General features: G+C 38.6%; 2 protein-coding genes and 1 long non-coding RNA gene across 5 annotated transcripts in view; 2 read left to right on the plus strand and 1 right to left on the minus strand.

The window, feature by feature from the left end:
- Window positions 1-24,110, plus strand: part of LOC117987079 (uncharacterized) — a 216,311-nt gene that overhangs the window by 85,414 nt on the left and 106,787 nt on the right. The window lies entirely within an intron of this gene.
- LOC138403111 (uncharacterized) lies at window positions 16,972-22,076 on the minus strand. The gene is made up of 2 exons (XM_069502300.1): window positions 19,304-22,076; window positions 16,972-17,283 (listed from the first exon to the last, which is right to left on the minus strand). The coding sequence occupies exons 1-2, from the start codon at window positions 22,074-22,076 to the stop codon at window positions 17,114-17,116; spliced, it is 2,943 nt and encodes a 980-aa protein (XP_069358401.1). The 3' UTR covers window positions 16,972-17,113.
- Window positions 18,008-22,324, plus strand: LOC138403112 (uncharacterized). Its single transcript, XR_011237402.1, has 2 exons — window positions 18,008-18,503; window positions 20,639-22,324. It is a non-coding gene; the product is annotated as an uncharacterized lncRNA (long non-coding RNA).

The following is a 24,110-nucleotide window of genomic DNA, read 5'->3' on the forward strand; positions in this document are numbered from 1 at the left end:
TCCTTTTGAGGGTTCCGTATCAGAAGGATGCCAACGGGATCCTATTACTAAGACTCCGCTGTCCGTCCGTCTGTCTGTCAGTGGACTGTATCTCGTGAACCGTAATAGGTAGAGAGTTTTATTAGGTATATTATGCTTGTATTATGCATTCAAATAAAACGGTGTTGCGATAATAATTAGGTATGTATCTTTAACAACAGGGATATCTGAATATCTCGGAACAATCTTTACGTAAATACAATACAAAACTACACATGCACGAGTTTATTATGCCGTAAACACATTGCATTATTATCTAAAGGTTTAACGTGAAGACAATTCTGTAATGATATCTGAGTCTTGTAACAATATTATGTCAATAACAAGACGTCAATACGTACGCGACAACAGTGTATTTAGTCAGGAAAAGCTAGTATAGGAATCTAGATTACATCGCAAATATCAAATCTGGATGTTTTGGGTTCCGTACGTCAAAAGGAAAAAAGGAACCCTTATAGGATCAATTTGTTGTCGGTTTGTCCGTCTGTCCGTCGTGTCTGTCAAGAAAACATGCATATAGGGTAGGTACTTCCCATTGACCTAGAATCATGAAATTTGGCAGGGAGGTAAGTCTTATAGCACAAGTAAAGAAATAAATCCGAAAACCGTGAATTTGTGGTTACATCACCAAAAAAAAATTAAAATGTGTCCATGAACAAATTAATTAGTGTTTCCATTTCAAAGTAAGATAACTATACCAAGTGGGGTATCATGTGAAAGGGTTTTACTTATACATTCTAAAACAGTTTTTTTGTCTAATAGTTTTTGATTCATCATGCAAAATGTCGAAAAATTACGACTTTATTACGGAACCCTCGGTGCGCGAGTCTGACTCGCTCTTAGCCGGTTTTTTACGTTGATCATAATTTATTATACCAATTTAGTGAGCAAAGAGCACTGATAGCTTGTGGTGACGTCGTTGGGCTCCTAGTCGAGGAATCCTGGGTTCGATCCCGGACACGCACCTCTTACTTTTCGGAGTTATGAGCGTTTTAACAAGTTAGGTATCACTTGTTTTAACGGTGAAGGAATATAACATAACATCGTGAGGAAACCTCCATGCCTGAGAGATCTTCATAGTGTTTTCAAAGGTGTGTGAAGTCTGCCAATCCACACTTTGTAGACTATGGCCAAACCCTTTTCATTCTGTGAGGAGACCCGTGCTCACTAGTGAAATAGGGTTGATAATGATGATGATGAATTTAGTGAGCATACAAAGTACACACTGTCAACGAAGACTGATGTCAACCGTCGTATCAAATCAAATCAAAATAGTACTTTTGAATCGTCAAATGCATCTACCACTGGTTCGGAATGCCTATCCTATCGAGAAGTACCAGCAGGAAAGGTATTATATTGTAGGAGTTTTACTTTTGATCACTGCTACCTGTTTGCTGGTCTTGCAGAGGTCGTCCAATAAAAGCAGAGCCTTTTAGTAGAGCTTTTTTAAAGATGAATATTACACTAGCGTATTAGGAATAATCCTGTAAGGCTAGACGTATGTGTTGAAAAATTAAAAAAAAAACCTTGACTTTAGTGTAGAAAAACCATTAGATTTCTATCTATTTCTATTCATTCACTTTATTTTATGCCTGAAATAAATATCATCTAATGGCAGGTACAAATAGAGGTTAGGGCGGAGCACGCTATCATTTGGCTAACAAATAGCCAATTTGCCAAAAAGCTCGGCTCGTCAAAGGTCATGACATTGAAACTGACTATCGGTATCGAGTGAAAATATAATATTAGTACAGTATTGTATTTAACATACGAATTTTATTTAATTTATACTTATATGTACGGTGAAGGAAAACATCGTGAGGAAACCTGCATGCCTGAGAGTTCTCCATAATGTTCTCAAAGGTGTGTGAAGTCTACCAATCCGCACATGGCCTGGGGTAGACTATGGTCAATCTTTTTTATTTAGGTTTATCTTCTTTTGCTTTTTGCCATTAGTGCGAAGTCTGTCTGTATTTTTAACCGGCTTTCAAAAAGGAGGTGGTTCTCAATTCGGCTCGTTTCTTTTTTTTAATGTACCTATGTACCTACACCAATTTTTTCGAGGTTTCTGGTATTTTATACCTTTATCAAGAAACAGTAAGTAGGTAAGTATAATTTACCAACTGTATTAGTCACTCACTAGTAAGTTAGCTAATTGACCTACGTAGGTACTTTGCTTGTATATATCTGAATTCTGTTCACTATACTGTTCAAAGGTCAAGTGGCAGCTATGTTTACCTGCTACCCAAATAATCACAAAGATTACGTATTTTTTTCCTATTTGTCTTTGCAATAAAGTTTAAACAAAAATCGAATAACAGCTGATTACAAAAACACCACCTACTTATATATACCTATATATGAATATACTCGTATTATTTTGGATTTCAGGGCTTCTATTTTAAAATTTTCACGTCACGATTAATTCAATAAACTTGATATTTCCCCCACGATGCGGCCGAGTGCGGACTGGTAGACTTAACACACCTTTGAGAACATTATGGAGAACTCCCAGGCATGTAGGTTTCCTCACGATGTTTTCCTTCACCGTTAAAGCAAGTGATATTTATGACTCCGAGTTAGAGGTTCAACCCCGACCTCCCGAATATCTTAATTCTTAATCACTATCATCCCGAATATTGTAATATCTTAATCACTATTACGGCTCTTTGTCAATGTTATTACGAAATTCATTAAACTGAATCGATTGATACGTTTTGTTTTGTATAATTATTTGTATTTTTCCACATTGTTAAAATTAGACACTACCAAATCTAAGGTATCTCATAATAATGCCAGCAAAACCGTTTCTAAAATACTTAAGGGACATTATACTGCTTAGCAAATAGATACTCTAGGTACTTGCAATCCGTTGGTTCAAATTTGTTCTGATCTTATGTACAATGTGCATGCTTCAAGAGTTAACGGTAAAGTAGAGCTTTAGTCTAGAAATGTTTTCATAGTCTAAACAGCGTATTTACTGATTCGTACGGTTTATTTTACTGTTAACAGTAAATTAACCGTATGAGTAACCTTAACATCATAAACTTCTATGTAATTCATAGGAAAGTTCTCTGCAACTCTTTGCTAGTCTTACTCTACTCATAACATTGTCATTGTAGTAGTATAGTATATATAGTATCAACGCACAGTTCAAACTACTGGACGGATCGTGCTAAAATTTGGCACGCCATTATGAAGTAGGAATCCAGTAGAAAAGGATTTTTGAAAATTCGACCCCTGAGGGCCTTTGTGCTTTCATCCGTATTCGGTTCGTATTCGTCATTCTTCGAAGTGGCCATCATACAAAAACGTACATTTGATTCGTATTTTTTCGCGTAAAATCACTGATGAGTGCACAAACACTCTATTGGGGTAAAAAGGGGGGGTTAAAATTTGTGTAGTTCACGCGGACGAAATCGCGGGCATAAGCTACTTTATATCATAATCTTGTGAAATCAAATGCCGCGGATTATATTATGTATACAAGAATAGAAATTATTATCATTGTATGGCATATTACCTGCTCTTGAAATAAAACAACAACAATATAGGCTTTTCATTATCGGTAATGTAGTTATGCTATCAAACGAGCTAGGGATTATCATTCAGGAGAGAGTACTCCACATTATACTTCTATGGTTTGCGCGACAAATTATGAAGTCGTTGTTCCCACTAGGTAGGTAAACTTCCTAGGATCGGGCGAAACTGAAACATTGTAGAGCAGGTTAAAATAATGACGTAGTTAAGTAATTAATATACAGAATGTATTTTTGGCAGTGGACAGTGAAGCGAAAATTAGAGACGAAGAGGAGATTGGGTCTAAGTTGAACTATGAATTCGTCTATATTAGGCGATCCATAGTTCCCCAAAACTTTGAATGGTTTTAACTTAGTTTAACTTGGTTTGATCAGATTTCCGATCGACCCTTCTGACCGTTCATACTTTGAGTTTTTGCCGTTTCATAAAAATATGATAAGACATCCCTATAAACCACGCTGTGCGAAAAATGTTGATTTTAATGAAGTCGGTTAATAAAACTCAAAAAACTTTTTGTACAAGAAGTATTAGATATTGATACATTACGCACAGACAGTAGGTACTTACGAAATAATTTGCCAAACTTAGATAAGAAAAAAAATCTTATAGTAAATGTAGCTCTATGTATGGCGAGCGCGGGTGACGTGCGGGTATGCGGGGCGTCGCCGCCTCTTACCCCGATTGCCATCTCGACCTGTCGCGGACTATACCTACTCGTTATGTATATCCAGGTTTAAATTACAGAAATTATTACCATACTCTAATGATAAAAACCTAATTTAAAAAAAAAAAAATTACAACGTAGCGGTTTAATTAAGTGCCTCTAAAGTAACTGCTAAAATTCATGATTTTGATGAGGTCAAAAACCTTAACAGTTTTCTCTAATCGCTTCAAAAAATGTGAATGCACCCTAAGTAGCAATGATTTCAGGGTTGCTTCAGTAGCGCAAGTTATAGGTCTGTACCTATGTTATTCGAACTTGCCGCCTGTTAGCAAGGATAATTATAACGTTATGTGTCAAACTGTCAAAAGTACAATTTTAGTCCTTATAAAGGTGAACCGTACTTTTGATATGACAGTTGACACATAGAATTAAAATGGCGAGTGAGTTCTAATTTCGTACGGACTATACCTATTATGAACATAGGCATAACACCGCTCGTCATTGACATTTCCCCTACGTCTGGAGGAATTGAGGGAGCAGCCCTTCAATTATTTAAACCCCGCTGCGACTGCGGTAAAAATCTATTTTATGTTTTCTTAAGGAACTATTATAATTAACATTTTATGTAGTACTAGCTTATTCCCGCGATTTCGTCGGCGTGGACTACACAAATATCATACCCCAATTTTACCCTTTAAGGGCTTGAACTTTCAAAAATCTTTTCTTAGCGGATGTCTACGCCATAACAGCTATTTGCGTGCCGAATTTCAGCCCGATCCGTTCAGTAGTTTGAGCTGTGCGTTAATTATTGAAATATATTATGTCAGTCAGTTAGTCACTCAGTCAGCTTTTTACGTTAGTGCTTTAACTTTTTGGTTTTTCGGGATGAAAAGCAGTAAGTACTTAAATATACTTATACACATCTCCGGGATGTAAACTATCTCTGTACCATGTGGGTACCTTGATGATGCCCGGAACTTCGTGGATTTAGGTTCTTTAAAAATTTCGCAGGAACTCGTCAATTTCGTGAAATAAAAAACAGCCTATTTGCTGTAATTTTTCAGGTTTTTATTTATATCCCTGCAGAATTGGACGTCCATCCTTTGCTTCGTTGCGGCAAACAAATAATCCAGTAGGTATCGAATAAAATATAAAATATAAAAAATATTTTTTAATAAAGATCATTATCCAATGTAGAATAGGCTACCTTAATAAAAATTTTGAATACTCATATTTTTAACCGACTTCAAAAAAGGAGGAGGTTCTCAACTCGTCGGAATCTTTTTTATTTTTTATGTATGTTCCCCGATTACTCGAAGCCGCCTAGATCAATTTTGAAATTTCGTTTTTTATTTGAAAGGATAAACTTCCAAGGTGGTCCCGTATAAAGGCGGTTTTTATTTGTTTGGTGTATTTTTATTTATTTATTTATTAAAAAATGGTAAAAATAGATTCAAACAGCATCAATGCATTCTTTCGATTAGGTAAGTATGTATATGTGAAAATAAGGATGACTTGCAAAAAGGGAAGAGCTTTAATGAAGTATGAACACGCAAATGCATTTTCCTTAACTTTTCTGTGGTTACTAGTTCAATGGATATTTTGATGTGTTCATGAGTTTAGTCATATAGTGACTAAGAGAACCTATGGTTTCTTCGATTTACGGTAGCTGTTGAACACAATCTGTAAACTGAACTACTTATTTAGTTTAGTTTATGGATTTTATATAATTTTTAAAGGTCTAAATCTAGTGCTATCTCTTTCTACAGGAAGCATCGTGAAAGGGTTAGCAATATTTTTAGACCTGTAATTTTAAACCTCGTGATCGGACTATAATGATTTTTTAAAAAGATATCAGAATTTTTTCTGAGAAACTCGGCAGCTCAGCCAAACATCCAGCTATTGTACTCTTATCTACCAGCTACGCAATCCGAGCCTCTCTCACAAGGTCACGGCTATTTAATTGCTCGGATGTGATTGTTATAAGAACATCATACGATGGCGTTTCTACTATAAAAATTACTCAACCAGATAAGAAACACGACATGTTAAATTTGCATACATGAGTAGAGATTATCTAGAGTAATAAAATTAATATTATACAATCATCATCATCATCATCATCATCGTGTGACATTTTCGAAACGAAGTTTGGCGATCCCGTGAAAAGCCTCCTTTTGACGACCTCCCTGGCGCAGTGGTAAGCGCTGTGGTCTTATTAGTGCTAGGCAGCAATGTTCCGCTACATTGCTGCCGCGACATTGCTGCCTAGCTCGGAATGTAATGTCATATAAGCTTATAGAGATTGTATGGGGACCAGTAGTGCCGCGACAGGACTGTGACAGCTGGTGACAGCACTGTTGCGGCAGCGCTGCTGCGTGCAGCGTGGTTCGGAAGCATACCTTAATAATGGTAGACATTGCTTCCTCATTATCGGTTTTAATAGTTACATAAGAAGTAAGAATAGAATAAACAGGTAGGATCGATTCTGCATAAATGTATAACAAGATATCGTTTCAAGTCATGTTTCGACGAAGGTGTATTAAAGTCGTGAGATATGTAATCAATCAGACGATCATCAAGGAATGATTTGCATAAAACTGAATAAACTGATTTTGCTTTACACTGTACAGTCGGTTTCTGAATAAATTGTATGAGATAAGAAACTCAATATCAATGACAGGTTTCCTTGACTGCATAATTTCTGAGGTGTTAATCCATACTAATTTTATTATAAATACGAAAATGTGTGTCTGTCTATCTGCTAGCTGTTTATGGCCCCATCTGGCCCCATCCGTTTGACAAATTTTGACGAATTTTGGTATGGTAGAGTTAGCTTACATCCCGGGGATGGACATAAGCTACTTTTGTTCAGGAAAATCAAAGGATTTTTTAAAAACCTTCACGTGGACGAAGTTGCGGGCATCATCTAATTAAATAATTATTCACTAAAATAACATAATATTAATCTTTGTCAAAACAGACCGAATATTAAGTACCTAATTAGTTTAATTTCGGTATTTAAACAGGTGGGTATTTTTTACAGTTTTGTCTTAATTACTTTTAATAATAAAAGCTAGTCTACATTTTTCGATTTAGATAATAATACTAGCTGATGCCCGCGACTTCGTACGCGTGGATTTAGATTTTCAAAAATCCCGTGGGAACTCTTTGATTTCCCGGGATAAAAAGAAGCCCCTCTCCAGGTCTTTAACTATACCCATGCAAAAATCACGTCGATCCGTTGCTCTGTTGCGACGTGATTGAAGGACAAACCAACAAACAAACACTCTTTCGCATTTATAATAACTTAATAAGGGTACTGAAGGGTACTGATGTTAGTAGGTACCTAAATAATGGAATACACGCCTGCAAAGTAGCTCGATGTACGTACATAATGATATAGTATAAGTAATTTTTTTATTCAAGCAAAATATTACACTGGGATTAGGAATGAACAAAACTTAGAATAAATAAGACGGGCAAAAAAATATCATTTATATAATCCTTTTTAGCAGTTTTGTTATAATATTATCTACTACAGGGAGTAAGCTGTTCGTTTATCGATTAAAACATTGCTTGCAGGTTTCCTTTCTTTAGAATTTATTTGCTTTAAATATCTTCCTCATATTTCGCTCCATCCTGATTTCAGAATGCTACGCTATGCTATGCTATACTACTTAATTGATATCTTTAATATTCTTTACAATACACATCAGCTGTCTACTTTAATTGAAGCTCCAATGAATATTGTAATTCAGCAAACAAAGCACGTGCACCAAGGCACAAGCAAGTTGGTTTTCCTCGATATTCGATTGATAAATTTCCCAGAACAAAATTTATTTCAATACGACATGAACTTCTTACTCTTATTAGTATTACAATACGATATTAATTTCATGTTATGACTGGAAAATACCAGAATTTAATGTACCTAAGGTTCGACAAAAAAGATTTTTTTATTGTTCACTCAGGTATTATTTATTGTTTTATTATAATTAAGATTTTAAATACTTATTTTCTGTTTTATATTCGTCAAGCAATGTGATTTTTTTATTATACTTACCTACCTAAAAAACTTAAACTTACCTACTACGGGCTATAAGAATTTGGAAATAATCTGTAGATGAGTTAAAATGCCTAAATGATAACGACAGTATAATTATTATGGCTTGTCGTGTAATAAAATGAAATTAATACGTATCCTCTTCGCAACGGCCCAGGGCCACTCCCGACTTTGTAGAGATAGGTATAGGTAGAGGTATTATATACAAATTGTTACCTTTTATATCAGAACCTAATAATAACTAAAATATGAGAACCTAGTATCACTACCCATGTTATAAATGCAAAAGTGTGTTTGTTTGTCGGTTTGTTGTCCTTCAATCACGTTGCAAGGGAAAAACGAATTGTCGTGATTTTTTGCATGGGTATAGCGTGGGGTATAGTGAGTGAGTATGAGTGACATAGGCTACTTTTCATCCCGGAAAATCAAAGAGTTGTCACGGGATTTTAAAAACCTAGATTCACGCGGACGAAGTCGCGGGTATCAGCTAGGTAACCAATAAAAGACTTTTTATAAAGTGAGATTAGAGTAGAAAGTCTACTAGTTATTTTCTTTCTAGTACTAAAGTGACTGTTATCAGTCTATGCAGTCTCTTTTTTATCGTAGGTAGGCATTTCTTACAAAACGAAGGCAACAATTTCCTGCCTTTGTAATGGAAATAAGTAAAGACATTGCAGAAAGCTTAGCCTTGCTGTAATCAGGATTACCCTGTGATTATGTAGGTTGTTTTAGAGATAGTGAAATGATGACAGATATACAAATATTTCTAAATAATTCCTACAGTCCGTCCCATCCATCTTTCTTTACAACTGTATCCTGTTAAATTTGAAATATTTTTAAAGATATAAGTACTTCAACAAGTGCGTCGGTAACAGTGATAGTAAATAGTATGTAGGAATGTGACTGTGCTTTTTGAAAACGTTGACACGTTGTAACGGAGTTACAAAAAAATATACTAAAGTAAAATTTTTGTTCTTGTGATAATGACATTGGCATAAGTAGTCTGTTTTCATAAGTTTATTTAAAATGTAATCAAATCGCAGAAAACTCCACGAAGAAACGCGTGAGCGACGCGAAGAGAGTAAGGATTTTCACTGGTTCACTCATATCATGATTTCATCGTCAGTTCACGGTAACAAGGTCGTATAGGCCGCGTGTAGTGCACCTCTACGCGTTTCAGCGAGAAGCTGCTTGTTTACCTTTTTAAGTGAACTACGAAAAACTAAAGTACAGGTACCAACAATGGTACCACTCACTAAACTAAACTAAATTAACAGGTACAGAACCCTAAAAAGTGATGGAATGTTCTTGATATAAAATATGTTCTATCTAATTCGGGTTGATAACATGGAATTAGGAATCAGTTAGCTTATTACTGTGACAAGCAAAGTAAATGCGATACTGTGCAGAATCGCGTGTCCATGTCGACTCACAATTTATGAATCATACTACAAAATACAAATAGATACATACTTAGGTACATCAATCAATCACTAGCCAATTTTGAGTTGCTATAATGACACATTTACACTTACCAAAACACTTTGTTCTATATACGTCAAAGTAATTTTAGAATATAATACATAATATTATCATGCTTAGTATAGGTATAGTCCGCGACAGGACGAGAATCGAGATGGCAATCGGGGTATGAGGCGGGGGAACGTCCCGCACACCGGCACTAAGTTAGCGCGGGGATTGTGCGGGTGTGCCATCTCGACTTGTCGCGTACTAAAGTTACTTATCGTCTCCGTAAGGAAACTAATACCATAGAAAGCACGCAGCAGCAGCGGGGCGGTTTGGAGTTTGGACGTAGAATAGAATAGAATAGAATAGAATGTTTTTTTATTCATGATTAAACTTTTTACAAGTGCTTATTGAATAGTCGCTAGTGCTAGAAGTAGCGGCTAAGAGAGGTTTTTATTACACTTCTACAACTTAGCTCTTGACCGACGCTTCACTGACTCTGACGGTTCACCTGGCTAGTCAAGTGATGATGCGGGCTAATTTGGAAGGGGAATAAGTTAAATAGCTTGGTGGCACGGCGTTGCAAGTAGGGTGCTAACTAGCCACGGCCGAAGCCTTTCACTAGGTATACCAGACCAGAGATAATTTAGAAATTACAGTTTAGAGATAATTTAGAATTTACAGGAAGTACAGACAGTTTTAGCTCATACTATAATATTATAAATGCGAAAGTGTGTCTGTCTGTCTGTCTGCTAGCCTTTCACGGTCCATCCGTACAACCGAGTTTGACAAAATTTGGTATAGAAATAGCTTGCATCCCGAGGAAGGGGCTACTTTTTATCCCGGAAAATCAAAGAGTTCCCACTGGCTTTTAAAATCTTAAATCCATGCCCAGTTAGTAAAATATACGACCCTCTGCGCTTACGGCGCGGCGCGGGTGGCGCAATGGTGACCTCTGTGATTTTTAAAAACCTAAATCCACGCGGACGAAGTCGCGGGCATCATCTAGTATTAGTATTATATGAATAAGATGTAAGAAATAAGAAGTATGTAACATAATAATAGATGAGTTACCTCACCGAGTGTTGGTTATTGTGGCTGACTTCTCGATTCGGCGACATGGCCTGTTCTCTGCCGACATCACTTGAATACAAATTGACATTATTGACCTCTGCATTGTTTGTGCTTCAACGCACTTCCGACTTTTGTTTTCCTAATTATATCCTTGTATGATTTAGAATGCGAGTCTTAAAAATTATACGTTGTAAACAAACACAGTTGTTCTGTGCTCCTACCTATCTAAAGTAAGTAGGCTAAGGGTAAATAATAATAATAATAATAATAAAAGCTTTTAGATTCCTTACATTAATTCTTAATTCTGTGATACTACTCTAACAACATTTTGCTTATAATCTAGTTAATTTTCTAATCCTATTTCCGTCGTTATAAGTAGTATTTATAATATTTTCCTTATAATAGAATCATAATAAACATGCTTTTTACTTATTTGTGTAGGTATATATTTTATTTATATGTAAGGACCGCCTGTGGCGGTTTAAGCCTCATCCATTCCTCCCCATATGCATCTGTCTCTAGCTAGAGTACTCCATGTCGCCAACAACAGCTAAGGGTAATAAGACTTTAAATATTATTATTATTATAATTTAGTCTCTAATCCTTACCTTAACAGCTTCAGTTAGGTACGCCATGTTATTTAAGAACATGATTGACATGTTATGACTACATTAAAACTTATCCGCTTCCTCATTCCTGTATACAGTTAACGTTTGAAAACCTTTCCGGTGTCCTTCTTCTCTCTAAGGCAACAGTGACTAAAATCATCAATGCTAGAGCATCTTCTTACTTATAGCTAACATTGCATTATATTTTCCGTCACTCATGAGTCATAATCATGACAAGTTCACTCTGCTCATGACCAATTATACCTTACTTATTCTGAGTGACAAAATGATTACCTACAGTGATACATTTATATTTGACTAGCTTATCGCCGTGACTTCGTCCGCGTATACTACACCAAACCCTTATTTTTACCCCTTTAGAGGGGTTGAATTTTCAAAAATCCTTTCTTAGCGGATGTCTACGTTATAATAGCTATCTGCATGCTTTTCAGCCTGATCCGCCCAAAGGTTTCAGCTGTGCGTTGATAGATCAGTCAGTCAGTCATTCAGTCAGTCAGTCAGCTTTACTAAGTAACTTATCATCAGATTATGTTCTTATTATAGCACTAGCTGATGTCCGCGACTGCGTGGATTTAGATTTTTGTTTAAAATCCTGTGGGAACTCTTTGATTTTCCGGGATAAAAAGGAACCTATGTCACTATCCTGGTATTTAACTATATCCATGCAAAAAATCACGTCGAACTGTTGCTCGCGACTGAAGAACAAACCAACAAACAAGCACACTTTCTCATTTATTAACCGACATAGCTCAATGGGTTGCGAAGCTGAAGTGGCAATTGGCAGGGCACATAGTTCGGAAAATCGATAGACGTTGGGGTTGTTGGAATAGCGACCTCGCACCGGAAGGCGCAGCGTTGGAATACCCCCCCACTTGGTGGACGGACGACATCAGACGAGTCGCAGGGAGCCGCTGGATCCAGGCGGCGCAAAGCCGTGGCGTGTGGAAGTCCCTACAAGAGACTTGTGTCCGGCAGTGGACGTCTATCGGTTGATGATGATGATGAACAGAGAAGTTCGTGGCACTATTATTTGTAAAACAAAAAACATAGTCACTAAACCTTTCGGTTTTCTGGTGTTTGAAAGCAATACAAATAATAGTACGTAATATAAAACGCTTACATAAGCCATCAATGCGTGACAAGATAATGGCGTCGAAGCGTCACCATAACATAACGCATCGTGTATTGTGTTTGTTAACAATGACTACATAGAAATGTACATTTTTTTATGTTATGAAGTTCAAGGCTATTTGAAATGATTAGAACATTCATCAGAACTCAGAAGCATACGAGAACCTACCTTAAACATTCATATACCTACTGAAATACTGACCATAATATTATTTTAAAATTCATTTCAAATACTGCGCACATAATATAATAATAATATTAATATTACCTAGAGATCTTTGATTCTAAAAGAGGCTCGTAAAAAAATCTTGTATTTTATAATGTTGTAATTTGTGCTTAACTGCTGTAATAAAATAAAGTACAAAAAATAATATCATGAGCTATATTGCCTATTATTATCACTACCCTTATTATAAATGCGAAAGTGTGTTTTTTTGTTGGTTTACTGGTTTGTTGGCTTGTCCTTCAATCACGTCGCAAAGGAGCAACGGATCGACTTGATTTTTTGCATATGTATAGTTAAAGATCTGGAGAGTGACATAGGCTACTTTTTATCCCGGGAAATCAAAGAGCTCCTACGGGATTTTTAAAAACCTAAATCCACGCGTACCAAGTCGCGAGCATCAGCTAGTAGGTAATAATTATAGATTTAACTAGCTTACGCCCGCGATTTAGTACACGTGATTAAGGTTTTTAACTATCCCGTGGGAACTCTTTGGTTTTCCGGGATAAAAAGTAGCCTATGTCACTCTTTAGGTCTTTGACTATACCCATGCAAAAAATCACGTCAATCCGTTGCTCTGTTGCGACGTGATTGAAGGACAAGCCAACAAACCAGCAAACAAACAAACCAACAAAACAACAAACAAACACACTTTCGCATTTAAACTTTGCTTTGTACTGAACAATTCTCTCATTCTTTCTCGTATTGACAATTGAACCCAATGACTCTGTTCCTAACCTTATCTTTCACATTAAATAATTGGCCTTTGCTTGCAATGAGCGTTATGAACTTGGAAATACAAATAAAATGCAAATATTAACAACGCATTTTTTTCTGGAGACATTGTAATAACCGTTAATAGCAATGCCACTGTGACATTCATTTACATTATTACAAAGTTCTTATGCAGTATTTGTAAGGTAGTTTCATGATTTGTAGCAATATCTTTCGAAGTAAAAGTGAATAAAAAGAGTAGAGGCACCTTCTAAGCAGGCCCACTCCACTTTAGGCTGCGTCATCATCAGTCTACTACAAACGTATAGAAGCTTTTGAAATGTGAGCATATAGACGTGTGTATGTTGGCCATTAACTGGACTTCCAGAGTCAAGAATGTGGAAGTTCTATGACGCGCTAATCAAAAACGCGAATTTATGCAAACCATCAAGATGAGGAAAGTCGTATCTTTGGGGCATGTGATTAGGCACGAACTCCTACAACTCATCAGGATGGGAAAAGTTGCCTGAAGAAGAGCGGTCGCAGAAAAACGTCCTGGCTGCGCAACATCCGGGAGTTGACGGGAATCGCGAATCGCGCGGTGCTGCAGAACTATTTCGCCTCGCGAAGAACAGAGTGGAATACACAAAGCTGACTGCCAACCTTCGCTGGTCGGAGAGGCACGCGAAAAAGATCACCTACTACTTTTTAGTGTGATTGCAGTCAAGCAAGCGCATGTCTATTTCATTATCGCCAACCCATCGCTGGCTCACTTCTGAGCACGGGTCTCCTCTCAGAATGAGAAGGGTTTGAACAATGAACTTGCTTTAACGATAAAGGAAAACATCACGAGGAAAACTGAATGCCTGAGAGTTCTCCATAATGTTCTCAAAGGTGTGTGAAGTCTACCAATTTGTTTAGCCATAGTCTACCACGACCACGCTGGATGTGCGACATCCAGCGTGGTAGACTATGGCCAAACCCTTCTCACTCTGAGAGGAGAGCCGTGCTTTGCAGTGAGCCGGCAATGATCATGATGACGATGACACAGTTTACGCCTTTAACATGCAAAATGAGATCACAACTTCATAATAATTATGACCCAATAGTCCCGAAAAAATGTGAGAAGATAAAGAATAATAGGCAAAATGGTCCGCTATGCGGCCACTTCTAAAACTAGTTTACTTACATCAATAATATAATTATTATGAGACATTTTGCATGGAAAAGTGGTGTCATAATATTTGTGGTTAACCACAAGATTGCCTCATAAAATCATTAATCGATTAAAATACTTAATATTTCCAAAGGGTTATATAACAGTAATTTATAGATTCAAGTGGTATTTTGACAAAAAAAAACTTAATTTAAGTGCTTACATAAAAAGAGAGCTGGACAACTTTATACCTACAAAGTTTATAGATTTTCTTACGTGAGACTAAATCAGGTCAATACTGCAAAAGTTTTTAGTTTTAAGCTCTATTAAAATAATTGTTTTAATAAAATAGCCAAAGATCAAAATGGCGCATGATAAGAGCCTTTATAAGAATTTCATATAACAATAAGAAAAATAATATGGCATAAAACTATCTCATAAAGCCCAAGCAAGCTACTAAGTTACATACACCTCTATAATGCTTACTGTACCACAAGAAAACCGCAATTACCAATAACTGTGGAACCTACAAGCAATGTTACGTACATATGTCACAGCCAGTGAACGACTAAGCACAGAAACCGCGTTTCTAACAATGGTAGGTAATTTAAAAATAGGGGTCATAAACTCACGTCTGGTTTACACGCTTTAATTAAATTAGCGTTAATCGCAACAGGCACATAATTGGTTTGTACTGATGTGTGTAATGCTTTTGCAGCACAAACGTTTGCCATGATTAGCGGACTGAAAGTGCCAGTTATGGAGTTACAAATCACAATCGAATTGAAAATGCGTGCGGTAGAGTATACCTATGTATTATTTATGCACCGCCCATTACGGTAGAGATTTTAGAGTAAGTGTATGGAGCGTATGCAATACTTCTATGGCTAGTCGTTCACTGGTCACAGCTATATTATATTGCCTGTAAATTGCATTATTTGTACCCTATAGGTATGTACCTATTATTATCATTTGTACCTACCCTACCGTACATAATATCCTGAAATAACGCTCACGCTAACACACAAGGAACATAGATTCTTCTTCATGACGAAGAAGTTCTTCGTGGAAAAAGTACATACCTATTTTGAACTGTATTCCAAAGTAGAGTCACTACCAAAACACGAAACTCCACATGTGAATTATTATAAAACTGACTCAATAAATAACTTAGTATTAGTTATTAGGTGGTAGTAGAAAATAATTGTAGAAAAAATATTCGGCGTAATAACTTAAGATAATACCTATTTGAAATCACTTTATACATTCGAGAGTCCTCTATGAAAAAGAGAAGGTACACGACAGGTCGAGATGGCTATCGGAGAGGAAACGCCCCGCACACCCGCACAGCTGCCGCGCTAACATGGTGCAGGCGAGCGTGGGTGACGAGCGGGTGTGCGGGGCGTCTCCCCGCTTATACCCCGATTGCTATCTCAACCTGTCGCGGACTATGCCTACCTACCTATATTTAGGTTACTTAAGTGACCTAAAGGTTCGCATTAACTCAGATAAAGGATAAACCAGTCTTGACCATCTTGACTAAGTTAGACAAATATTTGTCGTGTGCATTTGCCTAACATGCCTGTCAAAAAGTTTCTTAGAAATAATTTTGTGTTTTGTTCTTTTAGGTATTATTATTGGGTATTTCCATTGATCCTTTCAAATGAACGCGCCTTGGTAATTATTAGGTACTTACGCCATACTTGTTGTTTTAATGACACCACTATTTATCTTTAATTTCAGACGTTTCAGTATTGTACCATTTTTTCCTCTAATTAAAATTATAATACAACTAACTGCCCCACTCTGTCTTCGCTTTGGGGCGAAAATCGTTTCTTAGTTATATACGTTAGATATTGAAAATCACGTTCAAAGTAAATAAAGATTAGATTTATTTGTTATCTAGTAGGTATATACAAGTCTATACTATAATACGAAAGTATGTCACAAAAAAAAAAAAAAAAAAAAGCCAGCAGATGTTGGGGACTTCGATGGCTCCTCGTTGTTGTGTTTTAGTAAAACAAACTTTCACTTGTGAATATGGTTTGTAATTGGTTAAATTACATTTTATCAGCGCACGTCCGGCGTGCGCGCACAAGTTCTCGAACAATCAGCGATCGGGGCCCGCCTGCGCCCTGCCGAGACGGCCGCACACACACATGCACACACACACCACGATGCGTTCCTTGCGGCGCGAACATCCTCCCGGCCCTTGAAAGGCAGTTTCAAGAGCAAGAAGCTGGCAACAGGCAGATCCGATTAAGGGCCCGTCGCACAATGCCCTGAGCGGTGGAGACGTCTGCAACTCGGGGCACACCATCAGCGCCGGGATGCAATTGTGTCACTCTGCCAAGGCGCCAGCAGAGCGGGGGCGCGCTTGGCTCCTTCAGCAAAACAAGGTCGTGCACCTTCAGAGTCGTACACCTTGTGCGCCACTTCGCGCGCTGTTGTAGTTCGGCCACATACTCGTTGGCCCATCGCTTCCAAAAGTGCTGGCGCGCCTGCTCCAGCCGTTGAAATCGGTCGAGTCGGCTAGTTTTAATATCCAGTAGAGGTGGACTCGGCAAGGACATGAGTGGCCTGCCAATCAGAAAGTGCCCGGGTGTGAGACACTGGAGATCATTAGGGGAAGGACTGAGGGGACAGAGGGGCCGGCTATTGAGGATTGCCTCAACCTGTGCAAACAGTGAAGATAGTTCCTCGAAAGTTAGGTGAGTTGTGCCCATTACTCTTTTGAGATGAAATTTGGCTGCCTTTATGCCGGCCTCCTGTAACCCATTGAAGTTAGGAGCGTATACGGGGGAGAACTTGAACTCTATATTCTGGTTGGTTGCAAAGTCTTGAACAGAATCCTGAAACTCCCCAGATTTTAGGAGATCACCAATCTCTCGAGCGGCTCCCACATAATTTCGGCCATTGTCACTCCAGACCTGAGTCGGGATACCCCTACGACAGATTAGGCGCCTCAGCGCAAGCAAATAAGCGTTAGTGGAGAGCTCACTGACTGCTTCCAAGTGCATACATTTATATGTGAAGCATATAAAAATGCACAAGTAGCATTTAGTAATCTTAGCTCCTCTACCTTTACGATCTGTAATCATGAAGGGTCCGGCAAAATCCGTACCAACTATATTGAAAGGATAGTCACTAGCCAAACGTTCACGGGGCAAGTTACCCATTATATTTGTCATAGATTCCCCTTTAAACCGTCGACATTTTAAGCAATTCCGAGTCGTACGTCTTGCTAGGTTTCTACCACCTATGGGCCAAAAATTATTTCTTATGGAAGCTAAACGAAGGCTAGGGCCAGCATGCATAAGACGAACATGCTCGTAGTGAAATAAAATCTTAGTTAGATGATTGTCAGCATGTAATAAAATTGGATATTTTTTGTCATAGTTAAAATCGGACATAGAAAGACGGCCACCAACGCGGAGTATACCCTTTGCATCAATAAAAGTGTCTAATGAAGCTAGAATTGAACTTGTTTTAAGTTGCTTATTGTTAGACAAGAGTGTCAATTCGTTTGCAAAAGACTCACCTTGTGAAATCTTCACTATAGCACACATAGAATTTTCAAGTTCGGAAGCTTGCAAGGGACCAATTAACTTAGTTTTGTGCCTTCTTACGTTATTAATGAATCGAAGCACCCAAGCATAAGCGCGTTGTAAAATAGGCAATCTTGAAATTCTAGTTAAGTCAAAGAAAGATTCCTGGGCCTCCACTGCGAGGGTTTTGATCTCCGGTAAGTTTTGAATGCTACGTTCTTGTGCGGGCCAAGACGCTTCTGGCTCTAAAAGGTAAGTTGGTCCATGCCACCATAACTCACATTGGTTCACGCAAGAGGGTTGCACACCACGCGAAACTAGATCGGCTGGGTTTTGAGATGTAGGGACATAGCGCCATAAACTAGGTTCTGAAATCTCACTGATAGCACTAACCCTATTAGCTACAAAGGTTTTAGGTGTTTTCGCTGTTTGTAGCCAACCTAGAACGACCTTAGAATCCGTCCAGTAGACGTGGCGATCTATTTGACACCTTAAAGCCTGTGTAACTGTACTAGCCAGTTGTGCGCTCAAAAGAGCCCCGCAAAGTTCTAGGCGTGGGATCGTTTGACGTTTTATGGGCGATACGCGCGATTTTGCGCAAAGTAGATGAACCTGTACTTCACCTTTATCATTGTTAGATTTTAAGTAAATGCAAGCTCCGTATGCCTGCTCTGACGCGTCGCAGAAGCAGTGCATCTCAACTCTGATGGGGTCATCTATTAAAACCTGTCTAGGAATACGCAAACATGAAACACCTTCAAGATCCTTCACGAATTTTAGCCAATCGGACTCAATTTGAGGAGGAACTTTGTCATCCCATCCGATCTTGGTTTCAGACCAAAGCCTTTGAATCATTATTTTAGGTATGACAGTACAAATGGAGAGCAGTCCAAGAGGATCAAATACCTTGAAAGTTGAAGATAAAATTGCTCTTTTTGTAATGACATCTGTAGAAGCATTTTGGACGGGAAAACTAAGCTCGTCAGATGATGAAGTCCAGCCTATTCCAAGAGTGCTAGTAGCATTACTAATGGTGAGAGTACCACTATTACCTTTAGAGGAGGACGACTCCTGGAGTAGGCCTGAATTCACTAACTTAGAGTTCGAGCGATATTTCCGTAGACGGAATCCACCGGCAGCGAGCGCATCACTGACCGAGCGTTGTATGTGAAGCAGCTCTTCTTCTGTGGTGGCACCCGTCAACAGGTCATCTACATAAAAGTCGTTTTGAATAACAGTCTTAGTCGCCGCATCCCCACACTCTTCTCCGCACTGCCACAGGCATCGCGTGCTGAGGAAGCTAGAACTAGACAGTCCGTAGGTTACGGTGTTTAGTTGTAGAGTCATTAAGGGCTGAGACTCTTGCTCCCGCCATAGAATCAACTGCAGATCGCGATCAGATTCGTCGACCATAATGCTCCTATACATTTTCTCTATGTCTGCTGATAGAACATACTTATGTTGGCGAAAGCGAACTAGAATATTAAATAGTGAATCTTGAATATTGGGCCCAACCATTTGAAGGTCGTTGACCGAAAAACCAGACGTAGTTTGGGCAGAGCCATCGTAGACCACTCGGATTTTACTTGATTCACTGGTTAGTTTTAGAACTGGATGATGAGGAAGATAAAATGACGTTTCCGATGGGGGTTTGTCGTATACAGATAAATGTTTAAGGTCTGCATACTCCTTTATGAATTCTACGTATAATTGCTTGAGTACAGGCTGTTTAATGAAGCGCCTTTCAAGGTTAAAGAATCTTCGTTCTGCCAATGCATAAGAATTCCCTAAACAATCCTTGTCACAACGAAGCGGGATCCTTACGCAAAACCGGCCATCATCACAGCGATAGGTATTCTGGAGAAAATGCTTTTCGCAATGACGCTCCTCTTCTGTATAGCTGGTCTTAGTAGGCACTTTCTCTAGTTCCCAAAATTTCGTGATTTCGTTAGATAAATCTGAGTCGCAACTAACTAAATTGCAAGAAGTTTCTTGAGCAGGCTTAGATTTATGTGCCTTTTTACTAGGGCCTATAGGACCAGCTATCAGCCATCCTAACTTAGAGCTACGCAAGATAGGGTGGTGCTCACCAAGGGAATGTTGTTCGGTGCCAATGATACACCAAAACAGCTCTGCGCCCAAAATAACATCAATGTCAGAGGGAATGTTAAACGTTGGATCCGCCAGCTGAAAATTGGAAATGTTTAATCCTTTAGTGTTGAAGGCAACCTTAGGCAGTTGACCTGTGAGCTTAGGCAAAATGAGACAAGATATGGTGACATTGAAAGAAGAATGTTTAGATTTAATGCGCACTAAACATCGTTCTGCAAAAACGTTTAGTTTGGTGTCACCAATACCAATGATCTTGGTATCGATCTTTTGAGAAGATAAGCCAAGCCTTTGTTTGACAGCTGTGGTCAAGAATGAAGACTGACTTCCGCTGTCAAGAAGAGCACGAACTGTGATCTTTTCATTAGTGGACGGATTTAATATATCAATTAGTGCAGTGCATAGTAGGACTTCAGTCTCTGACGTGGACGACATGGTAACGGTCTCTAGTGCCACTGCTTCTTCTTCACCTTCGGAGGCGTTGACGTGGACTAGCGAATTATGACGCTGTTTACAAATCCTGCAGCCACCAGGTAGCCTGCACTGGTCCACATTGTGGTCCCTGCGGAGGCAATTCCGGCAAAGGCCTAGAGAAGATACAAGCGCAGATCTATCCTCTGGAGATTTATTCTTGAAGGTCAAGCACTCATAGATACGATGTTTACCTTTACAGACTGGACAGACTAAATTTACTTTAGATTTAGAAGGTGAACTGGTCGCTGAGAACGATTTGGTAAACTCCTTTTTAGCCTTTGGTGAAGGTAAGATGGAATCGCGACGTTTGCCTTTAATTGTCTCAAATACATCTGCCCTATTTTTCAGAAATTGGAAGAAATCATCTAGTGTAGGGATGTCCTTCAACGAACTTCTGCTTTCTTCCCACTTAAAACTTGTGGTGGGGTCTAGTTTTTGTGATATGAGAAATATTACGATCACGTCCCAACTTTCAGTAGGCAACCCTAGTGTGTGGAGGGCACGTAAGTTTTTAGTGACATGGTCTATAATAAAACGAAAAGATTTCTCGGTTTCGCGAACCGAATCTACACTGAACAAAGCCTTTAAGTGATTATTTATCAGTTGGCGTTTGTTATCATACCGCTCGCAGAGAAGCTGCCATGCCTCACTATAATTTTTATCACTTACTTCTAAGTTACTTATCACGCGGGCGGCCTCTCCTTCTAGGTACGAGTTCAAATAATAAAATTTGTGTATATCCTTTATTCTAGTATTGTCATGGACTAGAGACACAAAGGTGTCCTTAAACTCCAGCCATTTGTAATAAGAGCCATCAAAGTTTGAAATTTTAATTGTTGGTAACTTAAAACCCAATAACCCGTCGCATTCGTCGTGATCATGACAAGAATGCGACGAATTATTTTGTTTCTTTGGAGTAGAATTAGCATCAATTAATTGCTGGGCAGTCGCTATGCAAAAACAAAAATCTTGCTCAATAGTTTCGCGAATATTCAATTCCGCGTCTAGGCATTCTACATTAAAAACCTCTATTTGCGTTTGTAGCTCATCGAAATCCGTAAACAATGTTTCAAATCTGCTTAATTTAATCGATAACTTGCTGATTTCAACTGGCGAAATCGATTTGCAACTAGACAAAAGTTCTAAGTTATTTTTAAACTTAGTGAGCCGGCCTTTAAATGAGCTACGCTTCGCTGTTAAATCTCTAAGGGTAGCCTCAAGATTCTGTTCTTCTAGCGACATTTTAAATAAGTAGTGTTACTGTGTTATTAATAAAATAAAATGGTAGGTACGATACGCTCCTATACTTCGATGCGTTGACTCGGGCCGGTCGGCCGGTGAAAGGCAGGCGGCTACGGTCGAGGTCGCACGATGCAAATTCAGCCGCTGCAAGCGCGCATGCAGATGCACCGTACGTGTAGACGCTCTTCGAAAGGAAGCGCTGAATCGCTGAAATTGATATTACGCAACACTGTAATCGTAACTCGCAATTCAATAGAAATAGGTTGGTAGGTAAGATTGAGATTAGCGTTTAATTTGCTTATTACTGCGTTAATGTTTGTATTTGAATAGAAATTGAGATAAAGAATGCATAAAAGGGATTTATACCTTGCTAATAAGACGTAAAGCAAAATAAATAAGTAGTAGCTTAGGTATATTTTAGCAAGTTTGGCATTTAACTGTTGGTATAAGATAAGTTATTTTAAAAATAGGTGCTTATTAGGTTCGCAAGCAAAGAAGTCCACAAATAAATGCTTATTTGGGTATTAGGCACTAGGTAGGTAAAATTATGAAAGATATTATTTGCAATGGAAATCACTCACGGTAGTTTAAAACGCTATAACTTAATGCACATCTTGGCACTTAATTGTTGTTATTAGGCAGACAAAATTAAAACATAGGTGCTTATTAGCTTCGTAAGCAAAGAAGTCCTAAAATAAATGCTTATTTAGGTATAGGCACTTACGAAAAGCAATGTAGATTGTGTACAGCCTTAAATAGAATAGGTAATCTTGCAAAGATTAAAGATTTCGTGAGCAATTGGACTAGATGTAGGCTTGATAATCACTATTACATTAATTTAAGCACATAATAGCAAATATTTAATGCCTTTAGGACCTAAATTCATTGCTTGCACAGACTGAAGGGGACAAATTAGGGACAAAGAAAGGAACTGGCTCACTCGATTTAGCAGGCCACACCCATTGCTCGAGACTCCTTGCCGATTGCAGGTCCTGTCACGGTCGCCAGCAGATGTTGGGGACTTCGATGGCTCCTCGTTGTTGTGTTTTAGTAAAACAAACTTTCACTTGTGAATATGGTTTGTAATTGGTTAAATTACATTTTATCAGCGCACGTCCGGCGTGCGCGCACAAGTTCTCGAACAATCAGCGATCGGGGCCCGCCTGCGCCCTGCCGAGACGGCCGCACACACACATGCACACACACACCACGATGCGTTCCTTGCGGCGCGAACACTAGCTTTTCACGGCCCATCTGTTTAACCGATTTTGGCGAAATAATTTCGTACAGAAATGGCTTACATCTCAAGGACATGCTACGTTTCATCCTGGAAAATCAAGAAGTACCTACCCACTGGATTTTAAAACTTAAATCCACGCGGATGAAATGCGGACATCTGGTAAATATATAAATTGTATCATAAGAGTAAATTATAGGTACTAAGTTCTCATTTCACATACTTACGAAGAAGTACTTATGCATTGAATATAATAATATGTCGTGTTGCAAGAATTAAGAGCAAGGTTAACAAGAATGATTTAATAAGCTCACTCGTAGAATAAACATCAAATGACATTTCGTAATAAGTATCAAGAAGAGAAATGTACATAATATTATGTACATACAATTGAGTGGATATTTTTACACTAAAAGCTAATTAACTATAACTACACCTATCAGCTAGTTTACTATCCCGTCAACCGATTTAGAATTCCGGTATGATGCCGTGTCAAAATCAGAAACTGGCGGTATGGGTTTAATGGGTGGGTCCGACGGCCGATGGGGCAGACGTGTTCTGGAGTGGAGACCGAGTACCGGTAAGCTCAGTGTGGGACGACCTCCGGCCCACTGGACCGATGACCCGAAGAAGGTGGTGTGGAGCGGATGGATGAGGAAGGCGGAAGACCGTGTTTGGTGGCGCGCTCTTGGAAAGGCCTATGTCCAGCAGTAGACACAAACAGGCTGATGGATTGGATTGGATTGGTATGGGTTTAATAAAACTGCCATACCCCTCCCAAGTTAACTCGCTTCTAT

This window comes from Maniola hyperantus, chromosome 12 (assembly GCF_902806685.2).
Source record: "Maniola hyperantus chromosome 12, iAphHyp1.2, whole genome shotgun sequence".
In the NCBI taxonomy this organism is placed as follows: domain Eukaryota; kingdom Metazoa; phylum Arthropoda; class Insecta; order Lepidoptera; family Nymphalidae; genus Maniola; species Maniola hyperantus.

What these genes read in the sequence shown, in the direction of transcription:
- LOC138403111 (XM_069502300.1), bottom strand. Translation starts at nt 22,076, where the DNA reads ATGTCGCTAGAAGAACAGAATCTTGAGGCTACCCTTAGAGATTTAACA. An exon ending in GGAGTCGTCCTCCTCTAAAG is followed by an intron (nt 17,284 to 19,303) that starts GTAATAGTGGTA and finishes TCTGATTGGCAG; the next exon opens with GCCACTCATGTCCTTGCCGA.